The sequence below is a fragment of the Echiichthys vipera genome, assembly GCF_963691815.1.
Source record: "Echiichthys vipera genome assembly, chromosome: 22".
Taxonomy (NCBI): domain Eukaryota; kingdom Metazoa; phylum Chordata; class Actinopteri; order Perciformes; family Trachinidae; genus Echiichthys; species Echiichthys vipera.
In genome coordinates this window covers 5,049,060-5,062,259 of record NC_139847.1, presented here as the reverse complement: position 1 = coordinate 5,062,259, position 13,200 = coordinate 5,049,060, and the positions used below count along the sequence as shown (strand labels likewise).

General features: G+C 40.5%; 1 protein-coding gene across 1 annotated transcript in view; it reads right to left on the bottom strand.

Moving 5' to 3' along the window:
- The window catches only part of LOC310964003 (diacylglycerol kinase delta), an 89,178-nt gene that overhangs the window by 13,422 nt on the left and 62,556 nt on the right, over positions 1-13,200 (bottom strand). The window contains exons 11-21 of the mRNA XM_083936961.1: positions 12,359-12,518; positions 11,979-12,087; positions 10,501-10,640; positions 8,963-9,050; positions 7,570-7,661; positions 5,782-5,881; positions 3,676-3,741; positions 1,718-1,889; positions 1,495-1,593; positions 1,157-1,241; positions 938-1,045 (exon numbers count right to left, since the gene is read on the bottom strand). Of these exons, the coding sequence (XP_083793087.1) occupies positions 938-1,045; positions 1,157-1,241; positions 1,495-1,593; positions 1,718-1,889; positions 3,676-3,741; positions 5,782-5,881; positions 7,570-7,661; positions 8,963-9,050; positions 10,501-10,640; positions 11,979-12,087; positions 12,359-12,518 (1,219 nt within the window). The remainder of the gene's footprint in view (positions 1-937; positions 1,046-1,156; positions 1,242-1,494; positions 1,594-1,717; positions 1,890-3,675; positions 3,742-5,781; positions 5,882-7,569; positions 7,662-8,962; positions 9,051-10,500; positions 10,641-11,978; positions 12,088-12,358; positions 12,519-13,200) is intronic.

The following is a 13,200-nucleotide window of genomic DNA, read 5'->3' as shown; positions in this document are numbered from 1 at the left end:
AGGTTTATGTTATGGTCACAAACTTTGTTTCTGAGAAAACATTTTGTCAGTTTGGCACAGCGAACGTTTGTACATAATACAATATCCATGAGCCTCAGCTGCTGCTGAACACAGTGAACAGAACACGGCTTCCATGGCTGCCAAATAGTCAAAAATCTACCCAAAGGTGAATTGATTTTAGCTGTTTGCACGTCGAACACCAAAATTCAACTTTCGTTATATGCAGACGATTTGCTGCTGTATGTGTCTGACTCTGTTTCATGTATAACTAGTATTATTGAGAATGTGATTGAATAATATGTTTTATATATCCAAGAGAAAACTATGTAAATGAAAACGTGACATTACAATTTAAGCTAACTAAAACTGACTGATTAACACCGAGACATCTTGACAAACTATTAGACCTGTTTATTTTATGCAAAGTTTCATAACTCTGTATACGGCTGAGTTTTGTATATAACGTGTAATTATTGTACATTACATTTAATTTATATAACATTACATTTTATAGGTATACTATAATATAAAATAATATTTTATTGTAGCTGATATAAGAGATAAGAATAAGATATGGAGGATAAATATGTTGCAATGAATATAAACAAATACATATGAATATTATAAATAATGAACTATTACTATTTTTTTAACCTTTTTAAATGATTGTTTTGTATTCACATATTTGAAATAAATATTATAATTAATCAATCAAATGAATATACATTTAATTTTCTGGAGATTTTCCAACAAAGACAATGCAAGTGTTTTCTGAATTTCTGTTTAAAGAACACTTAATCGATGCTGACGGCCGGGGAAACACTAAAGAGGTCAATTGGAACAGTTACTACAATTATTTGTTGGCAAAGAGACTTTTTGAGTTATAATATTTGATGAAATTCTCTGTGAAGAGTAAAGAGCTTGTATGTGTTCATACCTGCATTTTTTAGGATGCTCATCTCTTTTGTTGTTGAACTCGAGGGAAATCTTGGCGTCCAGGCCGATGCCAAAGTAATTGTTCATCACACACTTCTCAGAGCATTGCCTGCAAAAACACAAACGTGCAAATTGTTTATTAAAAATTGATAACACATTAATGTAAGAGCTCCTTATTAAGTCACCTATGCAAACAGATGAGATGCACACAAGGACTTACACAGTGTCCTCGCTGAAGGTGACAGTGTGGAGGCTCTCTGGTTTCTCAAGGACAATGGGGGATGTTGGACTTAAGCTTCCTTGACCTTGAGAGAGGCGTAATTAGTTATTTATAATAAAATAATAAGGAGTTTCCATCCAAAATCAGAATTACCGATGCTTCTTCTGACAAAATAATAGCAAAGCTGTACAAATTGTCCTTCAAGGAAGGAGTCGTCTCCAAAACCTTTTCTGACTAAAATGCAGAAGTGAATGATTTTTAAAATACTGATGTTGTTGTTTGATGTCGTCTCCCTTCACCTCGTATCCCTGCTGAGTTCTACCTAAAGGGACACTTACGCGGCTCAGCATCCTTCAGCTCTTCGCTGTTTTCTCTTTTGATGGAGGACGAGGACGACATCCTCTGGACCTGCGTGTGCCGGTTCTGCTCGTCCACCACTGAAACGACGACAACGGTGAATGTAATACAAAACACTCGAGGCAAGATTGTGTCAAAACCATAACAAAAGGCGAAGAAAGGAAATGGCAGGATGAGGAACACAATTAAATAACTCTAGGTCACCTTTCTCTGCCTGTTCGATGATCTGCCTCAGGGCTTTCTTTAGGCTGTTGGCCCGGAGCATCAGCTGCTCCTTGGACCGGTACGTTTTACCCTCTGAACCCGACTCGCCGCCACTTTCCACGGGGCTCGAGCTGCCGCTCTCCTGGCTGGGCACTGAACCTGCTGGCACCACCTGGATGTGACAGGAAAAAGGAAGAGAAAACATCCTCTTGCTGTCAAAATACATCTGTAAAAGAACATCTGAATGATACATCAGGTATTTTCCTGTTAGGTGACCTTTTTGATGTTATCCGACTCCCCCGTGAGATTTATTTAACTTTAGAAAATGTCTTCTCGTTTATAATTCTTTACTATTTCCACTCAACATCACTCCTCTCTTGTTTCTGGCGAATAGAGGCAGGTTAACGTTCATTTACAGGCAGAACTGAGGAAGAATACATCCATATTTTATTCATCGAATACAAAAAACAATGCTTGGTGCAAAGCTTAAATTCAGTGCCTTTCCTCCTTTCTATCGAGCAGGAGGTTGAAATGGGCTGCGTTATTTCTTTTAAGAGCACCGACATCAATCTGTGAGTAAAAGAGTCCAAAGGGAGCACAGACAGAAAAAGCTGTACGCTGTTTTCTTTGTTTTTTAGCTCCTGAGAGGAAACTTAAGATGCGTGAAAAAACATTATTTCCTTCTACGACTCCTGTAAAGGCTCAGGCTGAATTGGGTTTGGATTTTAAAACTGTGTGGTGGTTCAGGAGGAACACTTTATATCCTATAACAACGTTCAGTATCTCAGGAATATAGTGCAGGAGTCAAGTCTTCTACTTCATCGTCATCCGACAAACTGGAACATATCTGAAACGGATATCGTGTGCCCTATTCATCATCCTTTCATTGGACCAACGAAGCAAAATGCGCAAAGATAATTTTTCAATAAACAGAAAAGTTCAGAGAAAATTACATCAAAACTGTCCTTTTAAAAAGGTTAATAGGCTTTATGTTAATCAGGATATAGAAGCACAAGAAAACACACTCATAGAATATTACAATTGTGTCACAGCCCTGGGTGTTTGATACCAACGCACGAGTCACCCATGAGCGTCTGCATGAACCAAACAAGAGGGTTCAACTGTAAACCTATCCACAACAATATAAGACGATCAGAGAAAGTGCTCCAGGATTAAGAGCAACAAAATTTGTGTACGGAGGAGGTTGGGGCGGCAGGAGTGTCAAACACCAGTCTTTCACCCAGGAGACTGTGGTTCTTGTCCTGTGCGTCACTGTAGCTACGTTACAAACAGACTTATTATAAGCCTACATTCTACCTATTCCAAGTAGTTATATTGCCTTACCCAAAACACATAGTTTTGTTTAAATCGACAGCTTTAACCACGTGTTCGCTGTGTTTAAATCAGCAAACGTAACGTGGAGTATCGCAGTTTTTACGCACACAGCTACCAAGTTGACAAGTGAGGCCAAGGGGTCTACACAGCCGTATGTGACAAGCTGGGATGAGAATGGGTCGGGTTTCACATAGACCGAGAGGAGGGGCAGCAGAAGCTCAGTCCACTTTGCTTGGGAACCGTAGGGTCGCAGGTTCAAGTCCCCTTATGGACCAAGGGAGGAGGGTGGATTGGTGGCTTTTCTACATCAACTACATCAAATCACTTTTGTCTTCTTTCCTACCTTGTTCGTCATCTCATGACCACTCAGGTTTATCTCGTAACCCCCTTAGAGGGACCCTGGGTTTGGCAACCACCACCATAGACGACCATGCAGCACAACTATCAATGCAGCAATAAATACAGAGTCTAATCATCTCAATCAGCCTAACTTGTGTTATCATTTTATCCTTAAACAAGCTGACTTCTCCAGACTGTTCCAATCGTGTTTTGGTTTTCAGGCTATAAGACTGCACTGATTGCTATGACTACCAACTACGATCAATATGAAATAATGTTTTTACCTGAGCCTCCGCCTCCTCACTTAATGCCTTGACGAGGGAATCGAGCTTCTCGTTCAGCAGTGCACACTGGGAGAAGTGACAGAAAGACATTTTTATTGTTTACATGGCTCCCTTGCTCACTTCAAAAAGCACATGAGATGGAGTGTAAACTGGGAGATAAAATACACATCAAGTTCTTAAAGTCTAATTTTTTGTGCGGCTGCAGTAAAGCATGAAATAAAAAGCTACACAGCACATAGAGGTCCTTCAGTTGCAGAAGCAAGCGCGCCCTCCAGGCACCAATAAAGCATCACATTATTTGGAAAAAGACAGATAAGCGGGAGGGAGCTCGAAGCACTCTGACATAAGGGCTTTGGGAAAGGCTTGCTGGGTGAAAAGATTTATATATTTATCTATAAAATATATTGCTAACCACTCTTATTCTCAGCTTGATTCTCTTTGCAGTTTAAGAAGATAGTTTTACAATAAAGAATGAATGGAAATGGATTAATCGAAACTCTACAATCAGCATTAAGGAGCTTAAATAAGCTTCATCCCACATGGTGACGGCTAGCTACCAAAAACAAGCAGAAAACCAATTATAGATGGTGTACTCTGCTTCAGGCTACTATCTGCTCAAATATTAAATATATATTCGCTCCAGTAATATAATCAAAGCTTTCATGAAAGTATTCCTTTGGCTCAGACGGGGCAGTAGTGTTGTGGTGATGGAGAACGCACTGTGAATGCAAAGGGTTGTTATTTTACTGAATGGCCTTTTAATAGGATGCTGGTCATAGAGTGTGGTCTTTACAGACTCTGTGAAGGGTCTCGAGATTACTTGTGTTATGATTTGGCGCTATAAATAAAATTGAATTGAATTAAATGATCTGCACATGATGTGATGGGAGAGTGCTGCTGAATGCACTGCAGGTTACAATTCAGTTGAATGGGCATACGCCACTACGCGCCATTAGACGGTGATTTTCAACCGTCCGGCTGTTCAGTCTGACGTGACACCCTTTCAAAATACGGTTTCTGGGTCCAAACGCTCCATTGCAACAAAACAGACAACAACGGACCAACATGTGAACAATTACGATCACCTCTTTGGTCAGTTACACGTCTTTTCAAGATTCAAGATTCAAGATTCAAGAAGCTTTATTTATTTATCCCGAGAGAGATGATTGTGCAACAGTTTCAATACAAAGGTGGGAAAGGATCAGAGTGACAATAAGCATAAAAACATAAATCAAATCAAAAGAAATCTAACATCAAATAAATCAAAACAATAACTAAATGTGACAGAGTGCAACAGACATTGTGGTTAAACGTAGGTAAATACAATATACAACAATACGCAGCGTGCAGTTTAGCAGCAGCATTGGAATAAAATAAGTACAAACTAAATAAGAGTTTCTTACTGAACTAAGTTACATTACAACTAAATACAGTGATGTAGTGATAATATAAAGAGATATAAGTGAAATCTCAGCTCAACGGGGAACACTGCACTGCGGCTTTGTTGAAATACGAGACTTGGACCCGGAAATCTTATTTTGAAAGGGTGTTAAATCAAGACTTAACAGCCGGATAATTGTACCCCGGGGGGGTAAGGCTACTTTTGCAGTGGTACGTGGAACGATTGCAGAGTAGAAATGATGATTCGATTGAAAGAACATTTTCACATATCAACTTTAAGTCATCTGTACACTGCAGTTATGTAAGAGTGTGAAAACTAGTTAGCAAGGCAGCACGTAAGTTTGAAAAGGTAGCTCAAAGTAATGGATGAACGGTTGAAAACATTGAGCTCAAAGTAACGTATAAATGATTGAAATGGTGAGCTTTGATTAATGCATAAATGGTTGAATGGTTAACGCTCATGTTCAGCCTTCAAGCTTCAGCTGCTCTTTAATCTGGAATGCTGTGTGTCAAATTATTCAATAGGTATAAAATATGCAGGGAATAGTGACACTTAGCCTTCAACACAACTATTTCTGTCTCACTCTCTATTATACACACACACCTACACTGCCCACTAGGTGTTATACAAGCTCTTACATAATGTAAACGATTACACACACACACACATACACACACACACACACACACACACACACCGTTTACCTTCTTTGCCATGGCATCTGCCTCCTCCTTGTTCTCTGTGGCTCTCTCATACGCCTTCCCCACCTCCGCCACAAAGTCATTCACCGTCCCACACAGGAACCTGACGGACAGGTGGAGAGAGAAAAGGAATGAGAGAGAGAGAGAGAGAGAGAGAGAGAGAGAGAGAGAGGGGCGGGAGGTTGGAGGTCAACATGATTAGTGTTAAAAGAGAAACCAGTCAGCAGAGTAAAGAGTTTCAGATTTGGTGATTCACCACGCAGTCACTGTTTTTGGAGATTACACAGAGGCGCTCGCGTCTCATCGCCGCCTACCTGCCTGTCAGCCGTGTCGCCTCCACACAGTCACTATTTACTCACAGCTGTTACATTGCCGCTGTGTGACTCAGCGGGGAGGTTTCTCTCAAACCCGCAGCCCTCGTGCATTAAGCAAAGATTGGGTTTTTGTAAAACGAAAAGTGCTGCAGAAAAAACAAGTTGTGTCTGCGCAGGTTCTTATTTCCAAATTAGATACCTGGACCATCACAGGCGATAACACACTGTTTTAACTATGGTCGTTTTTTGAAAGACTGTCTGCTGAATAATGTGCATTGATGACGTCATGGCAATGCGTGGCTTTGTTTACAAATCTTTCCGTAGACCTCAGAGTTTTTGTGCGTCTTGTCGACTGTTTTTGAATCTTTTCATCGACCAAATCTGCAGTAAACACTCCACCTCCGCATCACACCAACGTGAACCTTTCACCACCATTGTTTGAAATGTCCGCGCATGGTCCCTCCTTCTTTTTTCTATGTCCCAACAGACGCGCATAACATGACATCAGAACCGCCGTAGTCCTCGTGCTCGTACATGTGCAAACGTGCTTTACAAAAGCCCTCCTCTCCCAAACGGTCCGTGGCCGGTTGCACTCACACTGGTCAAACGAACTAGACTTTAGCCGTGAAACGTGCTTGGGCACGGTACGGATGGACAGTGTGAGTGCGCCCTAAGTCACAGCCCTAGATATGAAGTCTCAAAACAGACTGAACCTTGATGCTATTGCCCCATAAATGTCTTTCTTCTACACAATTTCCTTGTATGTCTTACAGTTGATACTAAGTGAGAAGCTCTAATGAGTGAGCAAATTCAGCTTTATTCATTAAAATAAAAATATCCAAGATAAAAGCGTTTGCATTGAACTTGCTGAAGTTATTTCATACCTGAACTGATTTCAATTTTGATACCTATCATGTGTTAAGTGTCTCTCTTGGCCCTTGGCTAAATCCAAAACCATTCCACCGTAACCGCAAAAAACCCAGATTTCAAAGCAGTCTTCGGGTTCTGTTTTGATTGAAAATGTGCTTCGAGTGCGTCCTAAAGTCCCTCAAGTGTTTCAAATGTGCTCCAGGTTCTCCTCTACAATCAGCAGCGGTTAAACACACACACCGTGGTGTAGAAAAGTGCTCTGTAATGGCTACTACACTCTTCCCAAAGGAAGACGACTAATGCACTAATGCACTGAGGATGACCCCTAAATACTGATTCATCTGTCTCTTTCACTTATGGCCGGGCAGCACTTACTGTCCCCTCTGTGTGTGTGTGTTTGTGTCCTTAGGGAGCCAAAAGAATCAATACTCATTGACCGGACGCCCACTTGGCCCTTTTTTGTCTGCCTCTTCATCTCTCTTCTCCCTTTTTCCCCTTCCTAACTTTCATCCTGCCGTCATCCAGCCTTCCCATCCTGCAGTTTCTCCTCCGTTCTACTTCTCCCCCGCCCGTCCCTGTTTTCCTAAAAGGCATTCATGGCACGTACTTGGCAGAGGAAATGACGTCGCTGTGTTTGTCCGAGTCGAGGATCTTGGCGAGGTGGGAGGCCACGGAGTCTGCATACTGAGTGATGTGGACCTGAGAGAGAAAGAAGGAGACGTCAGACATGGAAAAGAAAAATGGTGGAGGGTTTGTTCCTGAGATTATTTTACCTCGTAGGAATGTCTCTTTTAAGCCCTTTAAAAACGTAGCATCTGCGATTGGGGGTTATTTACATGATCATGTCTAAAATAAAGAATACAATAGATAGAGCTAAGGCTTGTGTCTTGCATGTCATCACATTGTACGCCTGCGATGCCATCGTCACGTTACGGTGCAACCTGTGAGGCTCCAGATTATTTAACCCTTGAATGGCCGTTGGAGATCTTCCCGTAAACGTGATTACGTATAAAACGATGTAAAATAAAAAGTACAATATGAAGGGCATTCATTCCTTTTGCAGCAGAAAGAGAAGGCTTCTGCCCCCCTCGTCATCACGTCATGTGACGTACTGTATATGCAATTGCACATGAAACGATAGAAACTGCTTTTTAAGACGATCATATCTTTAAAAAAATATATTCTTTGTAGTTTAAATAACTTACGGAGTATTCAGATATATGTTCTCAATGTCTCTACATTTAGGGATATTTTGGATCTTTAGGTTGTGTGTGTTTATTTAGTAAAATTTGATCAAAAAACATGTTTCTGACGTTTCTACTTTTATTACTTTTATTAAGTATGGTTTATTACGTACACAACCTTTTAGCAGAGGTTGTACAGATTTTAGGTATATGAAGACATCACAAATGACATCACAAAGCAAAATTATCAATGTAGGCACTGGCGGACCGTTTCTATTGCTTAGTTCAAAGGGTTAGGTCATTTTACTACAGATGAAATTTAGCGAGGAGCTAATTCTGGTATGGCTGAGAGCCGTGCATTGTCCCTGTTACATTTTCTAGTAAATTTCTGCCTTTTTTAGGTGTATGTTGGCTGTCAGTCTTTGGCGTCACCCAAAAAAATCCCTTTTCAGTTAATTGAATCAGCCTTCACCTGGCTGAAGTATTTAAACTGGAAAGAATATGTCCGCTCCTTTAGGTTATTAATGAATCAGTGGTGACAAACCGCCTACGCAGGTGCAGAACAAGGCAGTAAACTTCCTGCTGAGAAGCATCTTTTAACTTAAATCCAAAATACAGAGCTGCCATTCGTCAACATCTACGCCACTCCCCGTGGTTTCACGTCTGATTGCTTTGGCTTCCAGCTGCCACGCTTAACAGATCCTCAGTGGACGTTTTCCTAAGTTATTTCTCGGAGCTTGCGAGATGTAGCTGCGTGGGGCTAATTTATGGACGCCATCTGTTGAGAAGACGGACAGCTTCCCGAAAGTCATTTACCTGCAGAGGAGAATCGAGGCTGTCGTCTTCTCTCACCAGCGGAGTGCGTTTAGTGGTGGTGGGCACCTCGTACGTCATCACACTCCATCTAAAAAAGACACACAAAGACACACACAGATGTCAAGCACCAGACAATAAACTTTATTATCAGCTAATCAGATCAAGATAGGAGGACAGGACACAGGGGATGGAAACACTCATCCTTAATGTCCTTTCTATCTGTGATTGTATCACTAATAGAAACAGTAGATCAGCAAAAAATCCATCTATAGTTCAAGCTGGGGACAAAGACGTCTGGTAACACCTGCATGTGCAAGCTTGTTTACTTGTTTGAATTATGTTCTTTTAATTCAAGGAGTAATTTGACATTTTCTAAATTTACTTATGTGCCTTCTTCCCAACAGTTAGCTGAGAAGATGGATGCCCATTTCATGTCTGTACGATAAATATGAAGCCACAGCCGGTTTAGTAGCTTAGCTTAGTTTAGCACAAAGACTAGAAACGGGGAAACAGAACTGCCCTACGAAATGCAGTACTGTATCTATTAAATCACTAATAACATGAGTTCTGCACAGTTCTGGGCCTGAAAGTATGAAGGTTAGGGTTGATTTGGATAAAAATTATACCATGGCAAAACAGTAAACCATAATCTGGTGCCAATAATTCATTTGTTGGGACAGTAAACCAACTTGAAAGCTACTTTTTTAGTTCTGTAGTTATTGCACTTTGGGTGGGTCATATGGCCAAAATCTTCTATCACGATATCAGTCATTTTATACCAGCACCTCTAAAGCTCACTTATTGACATCTTGTTTGTTAAATCTGTAAAAGTTCTGGTTTTTATGTGCTGGAGTATTTCTTTCTGCTTTCCTTCTTCTTCTTCTCTCTAGACGATCGTGTTTCTTCAATTTCAGGTCGGTTTAACATTCTTTCATATCAGATCAATAACTTAACTTACTTCACTGGGATCTTCAATATTTGGATCAAGCAGCTTGTGCAAAACAAGGTGAGCTGAATTTAAAAGGCTGCAGCTGTTGTTTCAATGTGCCAGATACACCTTCAACCGGCATTTAGGTAAATGGACCAAAGAAATGTGATTGGATGATGCATACAATTACATACTAATGTTGCTTCATGTTTAATGCTGTGGCACGAGAAGTGATTCTTAATGTTGTTTGTGACTCTTCCTCAGAAGTATAAGAAGCCTGTAGTCCTGTTAGCCAATTATCTTTATTGCTTTGATTGTTGTTTGCTCCTTTCTGCTGCCTCTTGAGAAATAAAGAACCCTGAGAAACACCTGATTGAGACAAAGCCTTCATTAGTTTGTTCATTTGGGATTTTCTTCCACCAATCCGGGACATTTTTCCTCTCAGTCATATTGGTACTGTAGCTCAAAGCCACTCAGTCCACCTGAACTGGACTTTGCGTGAAAGTCTGAGGAACACGGCAGGATGAAAACAAAGCAAACATGGACGTGAATATGTAGTAAGATGCTGTAACTTGCTGGGAAGAAACGACGTTAACCACCATCGTCTTACCGGTCTAGCATTTTGGTGGTGGCTCTCTCCAGCTTCTCGAGGATCTGCAGCAGCTGAGCGTCATCGTCACAGAGGCCTCCCCAGCCCAGAACACGAGCCAGGTCGTTACCTGTGCCCAGAGGCAGCACTCCCAGCTGGCACTGTAACGTAAGACAACGTGTCATCTGCAAACAGACTGATTCAAACCAATTTTCGATCAAAATCAACACATGACTAATCACTTATGTCTTCAATCTAAATCATAGAGAAGAAGTCAGACACTACAGATTTGTCTGCAAGAACTGGATTGTATCTTTTCCCCCAGAAAGGACAAACAAGACAAATTTAGCAGTGAAATCCAGTGTCCTAATGAAACATTTATATACCAACATTAGATCCTTATTCTGTCTTGTCCTTTTTTATAATGAAGCATCACAAATGGTTTGGGTTTGTAAACATGAGCACACTAGTTGAAGTCCTCACACTGTTTTGTAGGAACACAAATATGAAAAGAATCGAGACCAAACATGGAGAGGCAGTGTTTTTATGCACCAAACTGCTGCAACTTAGTTCTTTTTAATCAAAGCTAAATACTTTTCTGTTTTTATTTTCTAATCTCTTGGCTCTTTGACTGTTTTTAATTGCATTTAAATGTCCCTTTGTAGTGTGTAGCCTTTTCTCGGTGCTTTTGATGTTGCTGAAATGGGCGATATAAATAGACTTGCGTTGCATTACTACAGCTATAATTTTAATTAAAATCTTCAGACAAACATAAAAGCCACACAAAAACAAGTCAGGTTTTGATCAGTAACAGACGCTTTAACTTAACATGTGTGTGAATTATGAAATTGCAAAGAAGTTGTGAGATTTGTCATTTATTTGTCAAAATCCTACAAATAAGCGTAATGAGTTTATTATACAGTACAGATTTATTAATCTGCATTAGTCTCCCGAGCATCACCCTCAAAGACAGGAAAATCATTTTAAACTGCAACATCTTGTAACATAAGGACAAATTTGAGATGGTGATTGTAGACGCAAGGCAGAACAACATAGGAATCTTAACATTAACGGATTAATCTGACATGACCTGAAATTATCCAAACTGATCTGTCACGGCACTTATCTACCCAAATTGAAGACTAATTTGAAATGATCCAAAATGGCATTCATTAAGTTGGATTAATTCTCTAATTAGTTCATTTAATCAGTGTATCATTGGTCATTTTACCCACTGGCCCTGGTCCTAATTCACTTCCTTTTTGGAGTATGACCAAATTTTACTCACAACATGTTCAACACGGTCTAGGTTTGAGGACAACAGAGACAAAAAGTTTACAAAATGTGACCACAGTTGGAAAAATGCTTTATTTCTAACGGTTTCATCATTTTGAAACATCTCTTGCCCACCAGTGTCCCACAGTTACCTTCCATTATTATTATTATTATATCATCATCCCCTCCCTCCCTTCCTCCCTCCTCCTCTTCATCGTTCTCACCTGTTTATGGAGGTTGAGTTTATCCAGCTCTGAGAGCACCCAGCCCACGCTGCCGTCTCCTCCGCACACCAGGATACGAAACGTCACAAACTTCTGGAAAAGGCGCAGGCTGCGAGGGGAGGAGAGAGTGTAGGATGGGACGGGAGGACGAGGAGAGGATGAGGAGGTAGCAAAATCACCACATTTTAAGAGGTAGATGTCAGGAAAAGGCAGCGAAATTACCGTGCATTAAACCGGTCGTGACGAACTAGAAACTCCCACTAGTGGAGGAATAAACCAGTAAAAAACCTAAAATATTTTCTTTTCTGCTACACATGAGCCTGTTATTTCATTTTCAATTGAAGAGCTAAAGTGGTTGAGTAGAAAAAACCCTCAAGTACCCGAGTTCTGGTCCTCCGTTCATCAGGTCGAAGACTTGAGCCGGGTTGAGGAGCTGCTTGAACTTGCGGAGGAACTTCACCCCCTGGTTGTCTCCGCTTTTGGAGTTGACCAGGACCAGGAGAGGACTGGAGCACGACGCTGAGGTGGCCTTCCAGAAGCCTTAAAAGGAAGGTTTTTGTAAATTAATAAAACATGTATGGAAAAATGGAAACACTGGAAAACATTTTCTAGCTCTGAAGATCTCAAGTCCAAATGTTGCGAAAGATGGAGACATTGTAGGGCGTGTCAGTTTTCTACATTTGAGGCTTCTGTCGAGGTTTTTGAATTAAGCTTTTATCATATTTAATGATGTCATCACCCTAATAAAACATTTTAAAAACCCTCAATTTGGATATATAACTGTAATTTATGGTTCTCTTTGTGTGCATCCCTGGAAAGTCGGGAACTAAAAGGTTGTTTTTTTGTAATGAGTGCTTTCTAAGTAATTAGTGTCATTACATAAATGAACACATTGGTTGAGAACTATGTATTTAAAAAATAGTGAATAGTGGTTCTCTGTCACCCCTTACAAACGGTGCAAAATGGTTTAGTCCACCCAGTTACTGACAAGTGACTTCGTAATGTCGTCCTTCAAGAAAGTAAAGTCTGGGTCCCCGAAGAGAAAAGAGAGAAAGGAAAGAGAAGGGAAACAAACCAAGTGAAAACAACTGTTAATTCATTTATTTCATAAGAAAGATGAGTTATTAGCAAGAAACTGCTTATGCACCATGCCCAGTATTTGGTGCAGCACCCCGTAACAAATGGAGCTTCAAACTATTCAGAACAGCCCTACAACATTGTA